This window comes from Balaenoptera borealis (assembly GCF_965194805.1).
Source record: "Balaenoptera borealis genome assembly, chromosome: 15".
Taxonomy (NCBI): domain Eukaryota; kingdom Metazoa; phylum Chordata; class Mammalia; order Artiodactyla; family Balaenopteridae; genus Balaenoptera; species Balaenoptera borealis.
In genome coordinates, this window is record NC_138871.1 from 19296028 (window position 1) to 19317494 (window position 21467).

General features: G+C 36.9%; 1 protein-coding gene across 3 annotated transcripts in view; it reads right to left on the reverse strand.

The window, feature by feature from the left end:
* CTNNA2 (catenin alpha 2) overlaps positions 1-21467 on the reverse strand; it is a 1192234-nt gene that overhangs the window by 54792 nt on the left and 1115975 nt on the right. For all 3 annotated transcript variants that reach the window (XM_082356061.1, XM_082356060.1, XM_082356062.1), the window contains exons 13-15: positions 18098-18249; positions 9870-9983; positions 1747-1928 (exon numbers count right to left, since the gene is read on the reverse strand). In XM_082356061.1, the coding sequence (XP_082212187.1) occupies positions 1747-1928; positions 9870-9983; positions 18098-18249 (448 nt within the window). The remainder of the gene's footprint in view (positions 1-1746; positions 1929-9869; positions 9984-18097; positions 18250-21467) is intronic.

Consider the following 21467-nt stretch of genomic DNA (forward strand, 5'->3'; position numbering starts at 1 on the left):
TCTTTTCACTTTTAAAACTATACTTTGACTGATAGAAAGTCTGTCTTATTTAACATTATCTAACAAGACCCCCTCAAGTATATCTCTCTTCCTTGACACAGTTATATATAATCTAGAGCATTATAAAATGTCTTCCTGATCTAAACTAGCAACATGACTTGATTCATCATTCACTTTAAATTAATGAGATTATTTGTTCAAGTGATGTTATTAATGGATTGTATAATATCCATCAGATAAAGTATGAATACAGTGTTGAAAGCAAGCAAATTAAGTCATCACAGGCCTTGAAAAGCAATGACTGTGGGCTGCCATGATAGCCTGATTTGTAGGAAATTCAAACTTAAATAATGGCTCAGACTGAGTTATCTTACTATTATTTTTTGTGTGAAATAAATCTGTGAAACCGACAAAGACCAGCCAAATGTACAAATTTGAACTCCTAATGAATACAATGACATTTAAAATCTCGAAGGTCACCCTCATAACTTTAAAGTCATTCCACTAAAGTCAAAAACAATTTTTAAATATTTGGAGAAAGGACCAAGCGATGTCATTAGTACATATTGGCCAGAGGCAAAAGATAAAGGGAAAAAGGCAGAGATGTGCCATATTTTATTATAACCTATAATTAATTGTAGGCTTTTCTTATTAAAAGCACTCAACAATCACTTAAAAAATTTTCATCCATAAGGTAGTGTCTTCACATTGCCACACATCTTATATAACTTTAATAACAAATACTGTGTTGAATCATTAAAACATCTTTGCTCATGTGTCTGTGTGTGTCTGTGTTTCTCAGAAAAAGAAATCTACAGAAAAATGATAGCTTTCATTCATATAGCAGCATAATTTACAACTTCATTACCTCTTTGGATTTTAAAACTCTCCTGTGAAAGTTGATAAGAAGAGTATTATTTTCCCACTTTACAAATGAATAAAGACAGTATGAGACAGGTCCAAAATCACCTGGTATTTGGACTAAAAATCCAGGGATCTTTCATTGTGCTTTGCTCTCCCTTCGTCGCCCTTTGGGTGGTAGGAAGGGCAGAAATGTCATCTCCCTTTAAAGAGGAAACTAAAAATGCAATGGCAGAAACAGCAATGGCCCCTGATGAGGAAAAGGCTCCTGTCAAAGTTCTGACTGGTACCTTGATTTATTAAAAGCACTGCTCAGAGCAAAAGGATCTAAAACTTATACAATGTTTAATTTCCCTGTCAAAATTACAGAATCAGATAGTTGAACCTGATTCTTTGTATGTAAGGGTAAAATATGAGCTGAGATTAATGCTAAATCATGAGCTAGCATTAAACCATATTACATGTCTACATGCGTACACACATATATATAGAGAGAGAGATATATAGATATATATTTTTTCCAAAGTGGTATTAGCAAATCATACACCTTATCTTCAGAATAATACTTAAACACACTGCAAAACAGCATAGACCAAAAATGAGTCACCCAAGCCCCAGGGGTTTGATTTTATGACTGACTTAGGATGGATAATTAAAACAATAATAATTACAGAAATGAATCTGTTCTTTTTGACCAAAAAGACCTATCTGCTAAGAACCAGATCCAGATAATTTTGACTTACACGTGTAAATTTTATAATACCACTACCTTGTTTTGATGTAGTCTTTTAATTTTTCAGCAGGCTTTTCACATGCTAATACACACTGTTATGCTTCTGTTATTTTTAATGAGAAAATCTTCCTCTTCCTGTCTCCAGGCCTCACCTTGTGAAGTCTGTCATTTCCATCATGATCATACACATCTGCTTGGCCAGCACAATGATATCATTGCCGCTGTCGTCCCATTTGGCCACTTCAGCATCCAGCTTGCTTTTCTCTTGGTGGAATATCTCCACCTGCTCAGCTATTTTTGCCTTCTCCTCTTGCGGTAGTTGTGCCATGATGGCCTGTGTGGGTTACAGAAAAAGTGTGACTAATGGTGACAAAGAAGCACAGACAAGAGGTTGACTCTGCCTCCAGTTAATGGCAAAGCCAGACCCTGACAAGGCTGATAGGCTGCCCCACCATTCTGGAAAGTACTTTTTCTCCAGCCCCAAGAATGCAAAAGCACAGACTGGTAAGGTCCCCACATTCCCTGTCCCTGTTCCCACATACAAAAAAAAAAAATAAGAGCTCCAAAAGTACGTGCACATTGACAGTAACGGAACTTCTTTGTCGCTCTGATGACATATGTTTGTTCAAAAGAATCTATTCCTGACGATTTTTATATTTGGTCTTGGGAAACTTTTACCAGATGAAAGAATGCACCTCTTTCAACACTGAAATCTGTTCAGAAAAAAGAAAACAGGCCTCTGTTGCTGGGAAGGAAAATAATTTTAAGAATATCTGAGCATCCCAAGTTGGGTGGGGAGATGTCCTGTGAGTGTTAATGAAGCCATTCATGGTTAGATGCCAAACAAAAATCCCTTATGCAGGGCACATCAAGGATGGCATACCTATTCCCAGTCCTCCTCTATGGAAATCCTGAGTCGAACATGGCTCCCTGGAGAGCCTATGAGTATGTACAGAGAAGCTGTGATGGGATCAAATTTGGGATTAAGAAGCAAAGGTTGATTTTCAATAGTTGCTAGGTAAGGGAATGTAGAAAAGGAAAAACTACAGTTGATTCTCACTACTCACGGGTTTTTTATTTGCAAATTTGCCTACTCTCTAAAATCTATTTGAAATCCCCAAATCAATATTTGTGGTGCTTTCAGACATTCACACACATACACAGAGCTACCAAAATTTTGAGTCACGCGACAACCATGTTTCCAGATGAGGCTGAACAAGGGTTTCTCCGTTTTCTTGTTTCAATACTCATACCATAAACAAGCATCCCTTCTACAGTCTATTTAGTACCACATTTTCCACATATTTGTACTTTTTATTGGTGGTTTTGCTGTTTAACTTGGCCCCCAATCCTAGTGCTGTCTTGTGTCTCTAAGCACAAAAAGGCTGCGATGTGCCTAATGGAGAAAATACATGTATTAGATGAACTTCGTTCAGGCATGAGTTTTAGTGCTCCCAGCTGTGAGCTCAATGTTCATGAACCAAAACTATCTAATAAGGTATCTAAACAGAAACACTCATTAAACAAGATTACATATTGATGGGTTGAAGGAAATATTAAGACTAGCAGCTCTCAGGAAGCTAACCCTGTATTTTCCCTAGGAGCAATGATTCCATAGTTGCTAATTAAGCATTCATGGTGACTTTATAGAACATAAATGCCGTGAATAAAGAGAATCAACTGTATTTGTTAGACACTATTTATGTAGCAGGCACTGAATGAAATGTTTGACATCACCTCACTGCATCCTCAAAGAACCATTTACAACCTGCTTCACTGAAAGTAGCACGTGGATCAGTGTGTCAGCACTGGTATCCCTCTCATTCTGGGATGCACATATTCTCCAGAAGAGCATGATTTGGGGTACTAACAGCTGTTGCAAAGGACAAGTAAATAGCACAAAAAAACCTTCTTTCTATATTGTAAAGTTCCTCCCAATGTGAGTGAATTGTTCAAAGGAGAGGTAGGTAGCTGGTATCTAATAGAAATACCAATGGATATAAGCTCAGAAAAACTGGGCTCAACCTGGCTCTGTAACTGACTTGGGTTAAGGCCTCATTGCTACTGGATCACATCCTTAACGTTCTATAATATAAGAATAGTAAACAATTACCTCAAAATGTTATGGTGGACAGAAAATGAAATAATAAATGTAAAATGAAAGTAAGCATGTGTGGGATTATTGTTAACATTATATTATCATTATTTCTGTATGAGTTTTCTTCTAGCTGCTCCTCTAGCTTATTACTTAGTTGCCATCAAAGAGAAGGGATAGGCTCAGAGACTATGTGACTCTCTATAAATAGAAGATTGACATGATTCCTTGAACACAGGCATGTATACTGGGTACTGTACTAAAAGGCTTATGAATGTCAAAAATTTAATCTACTTAATTATTCTACAAGATTAATACTATTATTACCCTTATTTTATTAATGATGATACCAAGATCCAGGGAAGTTAATTAAATTCTGAATATTACACAACTAATGAGCGATAAGAATAGGATTCAAACCCAGGTCAGCTAACACCATACTTAACCATTGTGCACAATGGGATCACCATGCAGGACCATTCGGGTTAGACACTGCCCAGTGGTCCCAGCCCAGTGGGGCAAAGGTCACTAAAACTCTAGGCTCTGTCCACCAGGCTGAGCATCCTAGACAATCCTTCATCTGCCCAGGGTAAAGGGGTGCCTTTGTCTGATTGCATAAAGGTGTCCTTGAACCAGCAGCTTCCCAGATGCTACATCTTACTAATAAACAGCCATGTCTATGAAATCCCATGCATGCATGTGTGTGACTTTACACAAATGGCATGTGAGTGTGTGTGTATGATGTATCTATATACTTATGTAGATAAATATGTGTATGAGTGTGTATACAAAAATTACAATCCATATTTTAAAAGCCAGACTGGTGCAAATAAAATAAAGTATTAAAATACTAATATTTGAAAAATATTTTACAGTACTTTTATTTATTTATTTATTTATTTTTATTTTTATTTTTTAATATATTTATTTATTTATTTTCATTTTGGCTGTGTTGGGTCTTCGTTGCTGTGCGCGGGCTTCCTCTAGCTGTGGCAAGCAGGGGCTACTCTTCATTGCGGTGCACGGGCTTCTCATTGCTGTGCCTTCTCTTGTTGCAGAGCACGGGCCCTAGGCAGGCAAGCTTCAGTAGTTGTGGCTCGCGGACTCCAGAGCGCAGGCTCAGTAGTTGCAGCGCACCGGCTTAGTTGCTCTGTGGCATGTGGGATCTTCCTGGACCAGGGCTCGAACCCATGTGCCCTGCGTTGGCAGGCGGATTCTTAACCACTGCGCCACCAGGGAAGTCCCTTTACAGTACTTTTAAAATTGAATTTAAAAAGATAGCTAATATACAAAAGAGCTTGTTATAAACTCACAAAAGCAATATCGTACTAATTGTAAGGCAGCTATCTATTCCAATACCTTTGAGATAGGTTTGGATTTGCAGAAGTTTCCTGAAGCATCCCTGTCTGATGTTCTAATGCTGTCTTAGATTCATTTGTCTTCCTCATACAAAATTGATAATCATGTTTTACTTAAATCTCACAAGCCCTAACCAGCATCTTTTAAAGCATCCATTAGGTGTTTCTCTGTAAAAGAATCTATAAAACTACCTGACAGACCTCCATACTCTACATTCAATCTCCAGATTCTAGCAATAAACCTGTCATTTGTCCCAAAAGGGTCAATTTGTGCATTAAAGGGTGTGCACGTGTCTATCAACTGTATCACTTGAGTTTCAATTGTGCAGTTTAGCATTTGAATGTTAACTCCCTTGCTCTAACTCACTAATTTCGAGTAATGCCCTACCTCTGACTTCTCTTTGAGCTTCCTGAGGGTAGAGACCCCAGCATCCTTCACAGTGTAGAAGCTAAATACATATCTCTTGATTGACTGCTTACACATTTTTCCACTCACTGCATCAACGTAGTTTGAGAGAAGTTAACAGAACTGACATACGTTTTCTAAGGGCACGATTCTGAAGAAAAACTGGCTCCTTAAAGCAGATTTGTATAAGAAGATGTTATTTTGACTCTAGGGGTGCTCTGCCCGCATAATGCACTTAATGGTGTGTGATTTGGGTGTAAGAGTCATTATATTTGCTTCTGCTTATGTAGCTATCGATGAAGTAAAGTTGTTTCCTAAATATTATTAAAATGCTCTTAGCTTTTAAAAATTCATAATTGACCTTTTCTGAAACTGGAATTTAAAAAAAGGTTATCTATAAACAGTAGATCACAAACTGTGAAATTTGCAAGTTAATCAAATTAAAATTCAACACATGAGTTTTAATTAGGTCTTATCAATGTAACTCAGCAGTTTGAAATGTTAACACATTAAAGCCGTTCTAGCTAGGAAAACAAAAATTAGAGGCTGGCTACATTCAAATCAAGTTGAATACAAAATATATGACATGCAATTGTTCATTCCCTCAAACTAAGGAAACATGAGAAAAATGATTTTCATGGCCAAAGGGCAAGACAACAAATCAGCTTTTCTGTTTGTGTCATGTGATCACCTGGGGCGGTCTGAGATTTTTGGCTGCTTTCTGTGTAGCTAAGCACAGCTGTCCAGATTGTTGATCTGAGGCCCCAAGTCAGTGGCATCAGAGACTTGAATTCACAAAGTTTTTTAACCACCCTGTTCCATGCTCCTAGCCTTTCCTTTGAACATCCAACCATTTTTTTGTGATTGTTTTAAACTTTATTTATTAAATGAAAGTGCAAATCACTGACACAAGCCAACAACCACTCAGCCCAGAATCTTTTTCTTCAATCTAAATCTCAAGGAGCTTTTTTTCCAATCTCAAAAGGATTATTTTTCCAATCCCAGGATGAAAAATGACTTTTAAAGTCTATGGACCTCCAAACTGATATGTTAGTTTCTTAAACACAGAGCAAGAGTCTAACATTTTAAGGCTTTAAGTACATAAATGTTTATAAATAATGATTTAAAAGGTTAAAACTTAATGTGCCCATTTCTACTCACTTGGTTTTAAAGCAGGATAATAAGCATAAGTAATTAAGGAGTGGGTGACTTTTACCTGTCGCAGGCTGTGAAGTGAACTGGAAAATTGAGGTTCTTGTCTCATTAATTCAAGTAAAAACTTTCACGATGGTCTGAATTATCTAGCTCTTTCAGGTTAAGTTATTGGTCAGCCTTCTAATGAATGACTACCTTGTGCTACAAGCATCATCATCTTCTTCTTCATCAACTTAACATTATATAATAACTCGTGATACATTTCATCATGCATTTCTCCTAATAACATTATGAAGTAGGATGCTATATATATATATATATATATATATATATATATATATATATATATATATATATATATATACACACACACACACACAAGGAGATGAGGCAGGGACAGGTTAAGAAAGTTACCCCAAAGCCACACAGCTTGACCAAGTTCATATTTAAAATCAGGTTTGTGTGACTCCAAACAATATATTTTATCATGAAGGTTAAATGCCCAAGAGTTGTTGCTGATCAATTTTAACTATGTCAGCTTGTGAGGAAAGAGTTTATAAGATGTCATGTTTAGGAACAAAGGGCCTGATCATTTCTATATTTTATCAGATCAGGGTATGATTGTTCTCATTCATTTTCTCTCTCTCTCTCTCTCTCTCTCTCTCATGAAGTATTATAGACAAGCAGCAGACAGGAACACATAAAGGAAACAAACATTCAACCTAATTTCAGAATTTGAGAGCAATGTTGGAGTGGGTACTAAATTCTTTTCTCCCACCATAACCTCCTCTTAGATTAATTTACCATTTTCAGAGAAGAATTTCTCTGAATGAGAACACAATGTAACAGGGGCGAGCAGGCTGCTGGAAAGAGCAACTGCCTCTGTCAGAGACAACTTTTTCCTCCTTCACAATTTTGACCAAGTTAGCACACTTCTCTGGTCAAAAGTTCGACCATCTGTCATCTCAGCAATTCAGTGCACCCTCTTATTTCCAATTTACAGCCATAATTCTATGTCTCTGATTTGTCATCATATAATTATAGGCTTAAATAGGCTGACTCAATAACTAATGCTGTCTGCTGCAAGTTACTCATACAGACCTCATGATAGATCGCAAAGACAAATCAGCAAGTGCTGGATTACAGGGGTACTTTGTTCTTATTATCCTGGCCCATGTTCATCATTCATGCTGAAAAATCTTTTGAAAAAGACTATTATTGTCTTTTCACCCACTGGGTGAAGAAATAATAAATGATGTAGAGAGGTGCCATCTGACTTTTGTTTCCACCCATCATAACAGACTTGATGTCTAATGAAATGGAAGTACAATGGGACTGTATTCTTCCTTGTAAAAAATGAAGCTACTCATGCCATTTTGACAAGATGGTAATTAAAAGATTATAAGATAAGGGTTGTATAATATGCCTTAGTCTTTGAGAAAACAAGTCAATGGATACTTGGGCTGTATCAATACTAAGTTGCAGTCAGTCAATTAAATTGACTTTGAATTGATGAATGTTTGGATGAACTACTCAAACTTGCCCTTTGTCATTGACATAAAAACGCTGGTTTTAGTTAATTTTGAAGATGAATTGACTTGATTGATGCATTAGTTTAGCGTTATGCCAGCATAGGCTCAGAGGACTCTCAGCTTAATCAACTTCCCAATTTTCAACATTTTAGGGGGAGTAAATAGAGTCTACAAGGTATTTTTTAAAGTAGGGAGCTTCATACTCTTTTGTGCACTTTTCTACTGTCACCAGCCTGTGATTAGAAGAGATTTCTCTGCCAAAGGATGAAAAGTCATCCTTTATTGAGCACTTAATATATGTCAAGTATTTTGCTCATTATTTTAATATATTATGTAATTAGAACCTCAGAAGAATCTTATCAAACAAGTCTATTATTTACATTTTACAGGTGATAGGACTGAAGCTCTGAGAAATTAAGCAGCATGTAACATAGTCCCCTCTCTACTCTTCACAATTCAAAACCAAGTCTGTCTGAAATCAAAGCCAATGCATCTTCAATGCTCTGCCTTTTACTCTCACATTACCTCTATCAATGTCCATATACATCTTCTGTATCGTTTAGTTGTTGGATGAGACTATCAGGAGAAATAAGATTTTAAGTACAAAGACTTTCTTGACTCAACATAAAGCTTCATCTGAGTTCTCTTTATTTTAACCTTTGATTGGCTATTTCCTACTCTTCTTTCACAATTCCTAAGCCAGTGTGAACTTTCTAAGGTTTCTTAACCCTATGCTAAATTACCATCTCTTTCTCATGCTTCTTATTCATTTTCTTTTCTTAAGTGAAACTTAACAAAGAAAATTAGAGTATCTAATTCTCAGTTATACTCTACTTTAATTATTTTTCCCCTATGGAAACTAAGCCTTTAAAGGGAGGAGAATCTCTCCCTCTTGCAATCCCTAGGAATTTTATCTCCTGCCACCTGCCTTGATTACCAGCATCTTACCCTCAGGGAGCTCCAGCTAATAAGATTGGTCAGATTCCAGAATCTTCTTTGGAAGACTTGTGTTGGTGGACAATGTCACAGAGTGTTCGAGGGTGTTCAAATGTCAGCCAGAGTGGTCATCTTTCTGTTGTTTCTTGTTCCACACCTTAAGCTGGTATATTTCTCGTATGTCTCTGTAATTTCTTTTTCAATCACATGGTAGACAGATCTGGGGCAACTGCCCTGGCCACAGATAGGTATCGGGGGAAAAAAGTTCTCTCTCTACTCTGATGGCCTTGAACGAATTTCAAAATATGTGGTATTGTTTATCAGAGACCCTAGGCCAGAGTATGGAGCAACAATAGGCCCACAAATAACAAAGTAGTACTCTAATTCTCTATTTGTGGTTTCTTTTGTGTGGTTAACAAGGTTGGAGACTTCAAGCAGAACCATGGTGTCTGTGCCAAAGTAAGATCTGAGCATTCCTGTATCCCCTGGTCACTGAATCATCTAATCATGATCCCCAACTCCCAACAAATCCACCATACACATAAGTTTTGCTGTAATGTGGCTGCTATGTTTTGAGTTATGGAGAGAGAATGGAGTTAGAAGGAATCAGAATCAGTGGTGGTTACTTCCAATGTGTAAAATGTGAATTGCTAGAAACAACCCCAGATGAGGCATAGATTTCTGAGCCATGAATCTCTGGGATTCCAGGTCCCTGGAAATCAGAAATTTCCTCAGACCAATTTGGTGAACACAGCCCCTATGCACCAAACCAAAGTCCTGGATGTCCACTCACCCGTGCACTCTGTCCTGCAATGAGCTGGTCATCCTCCGTCTGAACACTTGTCCGGCTACGTACATCATAATCTTCCTGCTCAAAGTCTGAATCATCCTCTAGTTCTTCTGGGGTCTAAAAATACAGAGGAAAAGAGAAAATCAGCATACAGATTTCCCTCGACTTACAATGGGGTTAAGTCCCAATAAACCCATTGTAAGTTGAAAATATCATGTCAAAAATGCATTCAATACATTAACCTACAGAACCTCATAGCTTAGTGTAACTTACATTAAACGTGCTCAGAATACTTACATTAGCCTACAGTTGTGCAAAATCATCTAACACAAAGCCTCTTTTATAATAAAGTGTTGACTACCTCATGTCATTTATTGAATACTCTATTGAAAGTGAAAAACAGAATGGTTGTCTGGGTACAGAATGATTGTAAGCAGATTGGTTGTTTACCCTTGTGATCGCGTGGCTAACTGGGAGCTGCGGCCTCTGTGCCTATACAATAATAATGGATAACATGCTTTAAGTGCCTTCCATATGCCTATCACTTTTCTGAGTGCTTTAGATACACTAACTCACACAGTTTTCTTGACAGTCCTATGATGTAGACACCATTTTCTCCATTTTACACATAAGGAAGCTGAGACATGAGAGAATATACCTTGTTCAGAGTCTTCTAGGGCAGGCAGTTTGACTCATGTACTCGAAACTACCATGCCTTGTTAATTCTAAGAGGATAAACACAGGAGGTGGCAAGGATGGTGCAGGAAGGGAAAACAGTGCATTAGTGTGACATTCTCTGCTCAACTGCCTTTAGCCAGAAAGCTGATGGTCACCCACAACCTGCCTCTTGGCACATAGGAGCACCACCTCCCAGGGCTCTGTCTTTCAAAAGGAAGGAACAGATCACAGGCAGCACTGATGATGCAGTTGCCCATTCCCCATCTAAAAGGGTGTATTTTAATTAATTCTGCTGGTTTCTTTGGCTACCTCAGTGTAATTAATCAGGTGTGGTTATTGCTGAAGTCTTGAGATTGGTCAGACAGGCATAAAATGGGGTCCTTGGTGCCAATATCACATTATGCTTAGTAATTTTCCAAGCTTTAGCATATCCCTCTTGTTTTCCTTCTCTCTCACATCAACCTTATTAATATTTACTCAGTCATCTACAGATGCTCAATATTCTTTCATAGGAATATTAAAAGAAAGAGGTTTTGTTCCCACACTTTATTAACTCAGGCATGGGTGGGGTGGGCAAACCCTGGTTCCCATAACTGGTGGTGTTTTCATTGTGGACAGAGACAAGAATCTCTGTTCATTTCTCACTCTTCTGGAGTGTGTCGAGGAACAGTTACAGCAAGTTGGTAAATTCTGCTGACAGATGAGATGACAAGATTGTAGACACTTTTCATCATTAGTTTTTGAAAAGGACAGAGAAAAATAAAATGGAAAACCTCACTCAACAGAAAAAAGGAGAAAATGACAGTACCTATGGTACTGTGTCCAAACAGTGCAGTGATTTGCACATTCAGTAGATGAGTCAATGGCAAATGTAACCTGGCAGCATAAGGCTCCTAACAATGAACTTATATTCAAGCGGCTACAGCTCAGGAACCAAAATACAATTTAAAAATGAAAAAATGTCATTATTTCATTTTTTTTAATGTATAACTGATTCACTTTGCTGTACACCTGAAACTAACACAACATTGTAAATCAACTATACTCCCATAAAAATTTTAAAAACAATAAAATAAAAATGAAAAAAAAAAAAAAAAAACCTGGATGTGGACCCAGGGGACCTGAACATTTGGGGCCTAACTCTGCCACTGACAGGCTGTGTGTCTTTCACAAGCCACTTAGTGCTTTTCTACCTCCTCACTCATAAAATGGAGATAATAACTGCTACTTGCCCTGCCTGCCTCACAGGATTCTAGGATCAAATATATATGAAAATGCTTGGTAAACAATAAAAGTAAACTAAAGTAATAAGTGATAGTGATCATTATTATGCTTAATAATAAAATATACACCTAGTAACAACAGCTACAATCATCATCATAGCAATCATTTTTTACTAACCACTATGGGTAAGGCATTCAGCTAAAGGATTTAATCCTTACAATGACCTAATGAAATAAATTTAATCCCCATTTTATAGATGTACAAACAGGTTCAGAGTTGTTAGGTAAATTTTCCAAGGCACCACACCTAAAAAAGCTCGAGGGTTCCAGAGCTTTTAACCATTACAAATACCACCAGACAAATGGACGAGATTAAAGTATTTTCCTGTGCCTAAACCATACAGCAAACCCATCCAAGCCACCCATATACATAGTTCTGTGCATGTGAAGTTTCCTAACTTCATGTAAATGTGTCTCCTATCCATGCTGTTATTTTTTTTTTTAAACTTATTCATTTTGAGTGTTAATTTGACTGGTCAAGGACCTCCACAAATTAAAGGAGACATGGAAAAATATTGATGGCCTGCAAATGGGCCAGAGATAATTAGACTTGTATCATTAGATAGTGTCATAGGGTAAAAGGAATAGAAAAAATATGCAATTCACTGGACTGGAGGCTGGAGAGTGAAGGTCAAACCTCTCAGTTCTGTCCTTATGTGCTCTCAAAGAAGGCCTTTTTATAAAAATAAAGAACCACTTTGACCTACCCTTGGTTCCATGGTTCTACTAATAAAGTATTTGACCTGTAAAATAGCTCCCTTTTAAGAGTCTATCAGATTAATTTGTGCATACTACAGAAGCCCAAGTATATCATGTGACTTTTCCAGGGTCACACCACATGTCAGCTGCAATACAAGATCAATCTACCTGACTCAGTTTCCCAATCAAATGCTCAATCTTCTCTACAACAGCTTCTGTAAAGAAGCAAAATGAGAAAAAGCTGAAGAATTTACAGTCATTTCACCAGGACATGTGAATAATGTAGTAAGGACAATTTAAATGAACAGCTCAAATGTAAAGGAGTTTCATTGGGAGCAGAAAGATGACACAATTTGGCAACTGCAACAGGAGAGTTTGGGGGATGCATGAAGAAGGATTTCCCAACAGATCTCTAATCACTGGAATGGATTGGAAATTAGAAAGTAGAATTAAAGATTTCCTAAAGCCAATATAGAACAAAATCTCCCTCATCAGGACTGATTGGTCACTGGAATCTTTATTCTGTATTACTCAGGAGGCTGCCTAACTTAGCTCCTTTTTTCTGCCCTTACCCCACACTTTCTATTCTCACCAGTATAACCAGGATGTTCCACTTAAGATCTAACTCAGATCACATTATTGTCCTGCTCAGAAAACTTCAATGGCTCCCATCTCTCATTCATTGGGGTTCTTAGGCCACATGTGCCATTCTCTCTGCCTGGAACACACTTCCCCTAATACTCTTATGGCTTGTTTCCTCCTCCTTCTCCAAGTATCTTCCCAAATGTCACCCAGTGGTCACCCTTCATAAAACCCACATCCATCCTGTGCTCTATCCCCTTTATACTGCCTTGTTTTTCACATTAACTAGTATGTTATATCTACTTGTTTGTTCTCTGTCTCCCACCAAAGGAATATAAATTCTTTGAGGATTGGAACCTTTGTTATTTTGTTCACCTCTGTATTCAGGGCACTTCCAACAGTAGGACATCTAGTAAGAATTCAACAAATGAATTAAGTCATTAAATGAATGAATGACTAAGATCCAATTACAAAAAAATTTAAAAATCATACTAAATTATTTTTAATTGAGTTAAGAAAACAAAACTAGGGATGTTATGGGACCATGTTGATAACAGCAATCTGTAATAGGTAAATCAGTTTTGTCACATAAGTTGTTTCTAAAGTCTCTTCAATGCTTTATTTTCTGGCTATGACAAATATTCTGACGCCAATCTTTTCAATTTTGATAATACTGCTGACTAATTTAACAAATTCTATCTCATTAATTGATTGTATGAAGATAAATTTCATCCAGAAGGTTGAGGAAGGGAAATATTTCTTGGGAACCTACTAAGGCCAGGTCTATACTAGTGATTTAGAGCTTCAGTAATATTTGTCCCAATTTACAGATAAGGAAACTGAGGCATAGAGAAGGAAATTTGTATGCCAACCACCCCCAAATAGTTAAGCCATAGGTTCCCAAACTTTATTGCTTCAAGCATTGTCTCAGTAATTTTTTCATGGTGTCTCTAGGCTAAAAAACAAAAGAAAACTAATGGTTCTGCTTCTTAAGCAGTTAGATCATAAAAATGGATTAAGTTGATTTGCCCTAACAATTTAGTGCCTGTTGCACACTGCATTACTTTTCAAACCTTGGAATACAGTTGAACATCCATTGAGCTTGCTTTTTATCACAGCAACCACCAGAAACCCTGTATCACAAATACATGATATGATCAATATATGATCAAAAAGAATGTACCAACCTAATGTTTAAACTCTGAACCACCTTCAGCTACTATGTCACACAGTATCTGAGAGATGTTTATGTGTTTCCCTTGACATTTAAAAATATCTTGCAATGCTCCAGGGCATCTTCATGCCCATTTTGGGGGGTGTCAAGTTAAGTTATAGAATCTTATCTGAACCCTGTCCTAAACCCTATTGTTTCTCATCCCTGCTTTCAAAAGTTTCATATGCAACAAAATTAATGGGTTCCAATTACAAAAGTTCAATGTACAGATATCATTTTTTGTCGTGGTCATTCCATGAGAAGCAACTACTGCTGAATACAGATATTCTGACACCAAGACATTAACACCTTCTATGCTACTTTAATTTCCAATATTAAATGTTTAACTCCTTGTGTCTTAAATATACACTTGCTCCTCCTTATTTGCAGATTCTTTATTTGTGAATTTGCTTACTCACCAAAGTTTCTCATAATCCCTAAATCAATACTTTTGTAGTTATTCACAAGCGTGTGTGTGCAATGTGGCAAAAACTTTGAGTCACCCAACGTGCAAATTTCCAGCTGAGGTCAAACAGCACAATGTTCCGCTTTCTTATTTCAGCTCTTGTACTGTAAACAAGTATCCTTTTTGCAGTCTATTTAGTGCCACATTTTTGCATTTTTGTGCTTTTTGTTATTTCTCTGCTTAAAATGGCTTTCAAGTGTATGTGCTGAGGTGTTGTTTAGCATTCCTAAGTGCAAGAAGGTTGTGATGCACCTTCCAGAGAAAATGCATTGGTTAGATAAGCTCCCTTCAGGTGTGAGTTATAGTGTGGTTGGCCATGAGTTCAATGTTCATGTATCAACAATATATATTAAATAAAGTGTCTTTAAACAAAAACATAAAACAATCTAATATATTGATCAATTGATGAAATTGTGACCAGAGGCTCACAGGAACCTAACCCTGAATTCCGCCTAGAAGCAGTGTTTCAGCATTCTTTAATTCAGGTTTCACTGAATGTAACTACTGCAAATAATGAGAATCAAATATATGTTGGTGTGCCAGATTTGTCTATTCATTTTTTAAACTACCATATTAGGGTAATCAGAAAACTCTTATGTAGCTGATAGATCACCAAAGACAAGCCTTGGAAAGAAGCAAACAAAAAACTGTTTTATGGAACAGAGGCAGAGTTGACCTCCTCCCAAAGAGAAGTAGGAACCTGAAAGGTGAGGTTGGAATACAGGAAGGACAAGCTTTGTATGCTTCAGAGGGTTGCCTGGAGCTGGCCTGGAGTGCCTACATACTAACGTCACCATTAAATATGTATTGATTGCTGAGAGGCAAGGTGATGGAGAATTTGATCTTTCAAGATCCTTTCTGCGTTTATTTTTGGGAAAAAAATTCTTATTTTTCCAAAGCATAATCAATACTTTGAGAGGAAGGAGGCATGGCCAGGTTTGCTGAGAAAGAACTCTACTTGTCTTACTGTCTTTCTTCCTGACTTAGAGTAATGATTTTATTTTTAAGCAGACTTAACCATCATACACAGAAAGCAAACCAAGAATTCAAGTACAAAATGAAGCCATTCCAGTGCTGAATGAAGAATGATTTTTAAAATAACAATTTGTACATACTGTACATTTCTCCCTTCCTAAGTTTTAAGTGGTGTGAAATCCATCTGATCAAATCACTTAAAATGTCAAGATGGAGGAATGACACTTCATGTAACAAAGATATGGCATTTTTATTTAAAATTATGGTTTTTTACAGCTCATGAATGAATAAATGAATGATGGCTATAAACTTCCTCAGTCTCCCAGATGAATGGTTGTCACAAATGTGACAGCTAACAAAGCAGAAAAATGGCAACAGAGGGAATATGTCTTGAGAATTATAGTGGAATTTAGTGCCAAATGCTTTGAAAACATAACTCTCATGGTCTATTACTTTATTTCACAAGTTAGTGTATAATGGGAAAAAATGATATAATTTGTTACAGGCTTAAAAGGCTGACTATCCTTCCTTTACTTCTCCTCCAGTTCTCATACCTTTTCTCTCTGTCACTTTCCCATCTGCATAGTTATCTCTTTTTCTTTCCCCCAACACACACAGTATTAAGCACTGTTCCAGACAACGCACCACAGTGAAGGGAAAATAAAAAATATAGTCTTTGCTTTCCAAACTTTCAGTCTAAAGAAGGTAATAGACATTAAAAGAAATAGTGTAACGATTATGATCACAAGCAGAAAGAGTTATAGGTAGCTAAAGAATAGGGTCAGTATTTTTGAGGGAGAAAATTTAGGGAAAGAAGATTTGAGCCAGGTCTTGAAAGATGGTAAGAGTTTGACAGATCTAAAATGAAGGAAGTTAGAAGAACAGGAAATATATTTGACAGTCTCCAAAGTCCAAAGTTGAACTCCACGTTGTTATGTATAACTAGTATTGTCTGATACAACTTATGTAATGTGTAAGTGTGTATTATAGAGAGAGAACAATACATCACAGATACTTCTTGAAGTATTGAGGGACCACACACAGAAAATAAATTGATTGTTACTGTTTTGCAGTGTTTAAGGGGATGTCGGTTTAGATGCTCAGTGATCACCCTGAGAGAAAGTGTTTCAAGATGCACTCAGCAGCTAACTCATGGTTTCACTGAGCAGCCTCAGAGACAGCTGTGGAGGCTGAGGATGGAGATACAGTCTAGGGCTGCCTCATCCAAAATGGTGGCCAGAATCTACATGGAGCTATTGAACACTTAAAATGTGGCCAGTGCCACATATTGAAACGTTAGTTTTGGATACATTTGAGTAAATAAAATATGTTATTAAAATTAGTTCATCTGTTTATTTTTGCTTTATTGACACACCTACTAAGAAATTAAAAATTACAAATGTGCCTCACATTATATTTCCATTGGACAGCAGGCTTTTAAGATTAGCACCACAGACGCATCTTCTCTGTCTCAGTCCTAATACCCGCAAATATATCTGTGTCATCAATTATGCTTTTGAATACGTATTTAAGTTTACTAAGAAAGAGTTCTGTGGCTAAGAAAAGTGTTTGAAACCTACTGTGCCAAATTGTTGATAAGGCAAGGAGAAAAAATAGTCTCTACTCATGATGGAATATTGTGCAGCGGTTAAATGGGATGAGGTAAGCTATGTGTCTTCATAGAGATAGAACTGGATGAACAAAGCAAGTTGCAAATAACACTTATATGAGTTTTAAAATCTGCTGTATTATGTTTTCTAGTGTGTGTCTATATATAATTACTTAGACAATGGTTTGGAAGGCTCACACCTACCTGACATCAAAAGACTGAGGATGGGAAGATAGTAGGGTAGGTGATAGGGGAGGTTTGCTGAAAGATTATTTAGCCTTATTTATAATGTCTTAATTATTTGTTACAAGAAGAAGGTAGCTCTGTATCACTTTACTGTCATTATCAATATCATTATTATTATCATTATCACTAATACTACTAAGCTGGGTGATCTTCATTTCTTTCCATTGCATGGCTTTCTGATTCTAATGGGAAATAGTGTTAGCAATGGGGAATGGAAGGGGCACCCCTAAGTTGGTATCAAATTTAGGCAACAATGTGTGTAAGAAGTAGGCAGGACATCACCCTTCAGGATATTCAGTGCTGATCTAGGCTTGTTGGGATCACTCATCCCTTTATAAGTAAAAAGTCCCCATTGTCTGACTAAATGAGGAGCTAAACAGCTTACCAAGTTAAACTAAATAATTAAAAAACAAAGAGTAAATTCTTTGTGACCCCTACTAGAAGTTCCATTCAGCTCCGAGCTACAGGGACCTCACATACCCTGATCATCAGCACAGCCTTTCTAATGTCCCGAACGCCATCATATACCAGGCGAGAAGCGTCGATGAACTCGTTCTCTTCAAATGGTTGAGGGACATTGGCACTCAGGGCTTCAATGGCAACCTCCACTTGTTCAGCAAAGCGTGGCATCACTGTGGTAAACAAAGTGAAAAGCAGTGGATTAGACAATCTTTCTTTCATGCTCCCTTGTTTCAGCCCTTAGGGAAGATGGCAGGCTCTGGGTATCCCAACATTTCAATGAAGCTGGGTGCCTGCCTGTCCATTTTGGAGTGGATTCAATTTAGTGATCTTTGTGCCACTTACCTTCAGCAAGGAAAGCAAACCATTACTCCTTGAATGGTGATGGTATGCAACAGAGCAAGTTTTTGAAACCTGCCTAAGGTAATGTGGAATAGTGTATGTGAGCCCAGGTTTCATGTTATCCTGAGCTGAGTTCCAATTCTGCTAGTTCCTAGCTGTGAAACCTTGGCCACATTTTCTTAACCCTTCTAAATCTGTTTCTTTGTATATAAAATATGATAGTAAGATCCTACCTTGGGGTTCAATGCGATAACGCATACAAATGCACTGGATGACATCTGGCCTTTAGAAAGCCTCAATAAATATGGACCTAACATTAGATGCTAAAGGCATAGCTGGTTGAATAGCAGACTTTAATCTATATTGTTTCATAGTAAAATGTAAATGAAATGATCCAATCCATTCCACTTCTGTCTGGAATGCAGGTCTTGAGACACTGGAGGTGGGGAGATGGCTGTGGAGGGAGGCTTGTGAAAAGACTGTGTAAGAGGAGAGATGGAACACCCAGAATATTCCATCAGAAAGGCTATGAAAAGAGACCAATGAACTCAAAGATAATTTGATTTTGTTCCATTTTCCCAGAACTTTGTTGATGTGCAAGAAGATACATATGAACATTTTAAAATGTGGGCACCTCTTTCCTTAAATAAGGACACCTACATACACACTGGAAGTTTGTGGAAAGTAAACTTAGTGACTATTTAAAAAATGCTGCTGATTCACTGATGCTCGAAAATTATAATTCAATTTTTTCAGCTGTTATCTTGTAACAATCAATTCATATGGCAAAGGAAAGCCAAAAGCACAATTCTTTTTATTTACAAGGACAATAAAATAGAAACGTCATTCATCTATTTCCATTTCTGAATTTTCAGGCCTGATTCATCGTTATACTCATTTTCAAAGTCTGTGGATACTTTAACATCCATTCTAATCCCTAGTGGGAGAAACTCTGCTAAATTACTTTACTCTCTAGGGTCAGAGTATTCAAGATAAAACATTCCTTAAAAAATGTATTTCTACTAGGAAAAGTCAAATGTTATTTAAAAAAAGAAGGAGGGTGAGAGGAAAACAGAGTAACCACTCTTTCAATAGAAATTATCAAAACCAAAGCATGGCAAGGGGTGAATTTCCTTCTGTGAGTAAATTGCTATGAGTGGTTCTCTATACTACTTGAATTTTTCATTTGGGCCTTTAAGCTGCTTTTATATGAAAGGAATTTGGAAGATATTGAGAATATTGCTGCAAATATGAATCAAATGAAAATATATTTCTAAAACCCACCACATTAAACTAAGACCATTTCAGCTACACACTTGTGGTGGGAATAAAGTGTTTTACATTTCTAAATAATCTAGATAATTGAAACTGATCTCCTTAAGCATGAAAACATTTTGTATGTGTCATTTTCACGTGAGTATCTTTCTTAAGTGAAATTACAAATTCCTTTCCTTTCCTAAACTCAAAATTCTAAATAATATTAATTCCATTTGATATCTAAGCTGTCATAATGACCATCAACAATTTTACACATGTATATGATAGTATCTGTAGCACTTAGCTGCACAAATTTTTGTCCCTTTTTTATAACTGATAAATGACTGGTACTCCTCCATGTATGTAAGGTAAATACTCTTACAAATCAATAAGGAAAAAATAGAAAAATAGACAAAAGTTTAGAAAAGGCAATTCACAGAAAGGAAATCCCATATTATTGATAAATAAATAAGATGCTTGACTTCACTAATGAGTGGAAAAATTACAATGTAAATAATGGGATAGTTCATACCTGTTGGGGGATGAGCAAACAAATTAAAACTTAAAATATCCATCTTATTGAGCATGTGGAAAAAAGGGAACCCTTCTACTATAGATGGAATGAAAAATGGGAACATATCATTTTGGAAAATGCTTTGTCAAAATCTAGTAAAATGATGCTTTCCAGAGCCAGTCAGTGAGTTGCAAAATTAGCTAGGGCATAGCCAAATGCTGACTTCTGAGGAGATACTGATTAGGAGACTGAGTACACTGGGGACACAGGAATGTCTTTGTGTATCTAGAGTTACAGTTGTTTTTTGTTAGGTTGAATATTTCAAGAGTTAATAATAACAAGAGTTACATTAAACCAGAGGATAATAGCTGCGGTAAGGGAGCTCTTTCAACTGACTCTAACCCAGACCTATTCTGAGTCTTCTAACTCAGGGGGGAACCACTGTGATCTGTGCACCCCAGGTTCACAGACTATACATATGGATGGGACAAAATGAACTTAAGGATGTAAATCAGGAAATAGCCAGTATATTAAATCGAGTAAGTCCTGACGTCTAAGTGTTTACTGGGAACAGAAAGCTAAAAATATATGTCATTTGTGAGAAATTTTAAAATGCACAAGAATACTGTGCATAATTTAAACATATACTCATTTTTATTACACATGTTCTGAAAAGATGTATGTAACCTTAAGTTATAGTGGTTACCTTTGAGAGCAGAAGGAGAGGCATGGAATTAAGTAGAGGTCTTAAGGAGGCCTCAGGTGTATCTTATTTTTGAAATAAATAATAATGTGAATCAGATATTGCCAAATAATATTTGTTATACCTTGGGGTACAAGCTGAGTGTCAGTTATATGAGTCTCTGTTCCTTTTGTATTTTTGAATCTTTTCAAAGTCCAAATTTAAAAAGAGATCAACATATTACCCTGAAGGCTTTATTTCTCCTTATAGAATAAGGCTCTGAAAAAATAAAGTTCTAGCTCATGGCCCAAACATAATAGAATCCAATTTGATCCATAGTATTAAGTGAGGAAGACCCTCAGAAATGCTGACTGTGATCAAATGCTTAATATTCCACTAAGATCCACCAGCTGGAAAGCTGAGTCGAGTAGTCCCTATCCTCTAGACCCTCCGGGTGAAAACCTTTGATGAAGTCCAAAAGGGAAAGTGGGGTTGTGTTGCTTTGTTTTATTTGTTCAAGGTCACCCTGAGGAAGAGGTGAGGAAGAGGAAAATGCAGGAATTGCATTTTCTCTTGCAGGCATGCTCTCTTTCTCC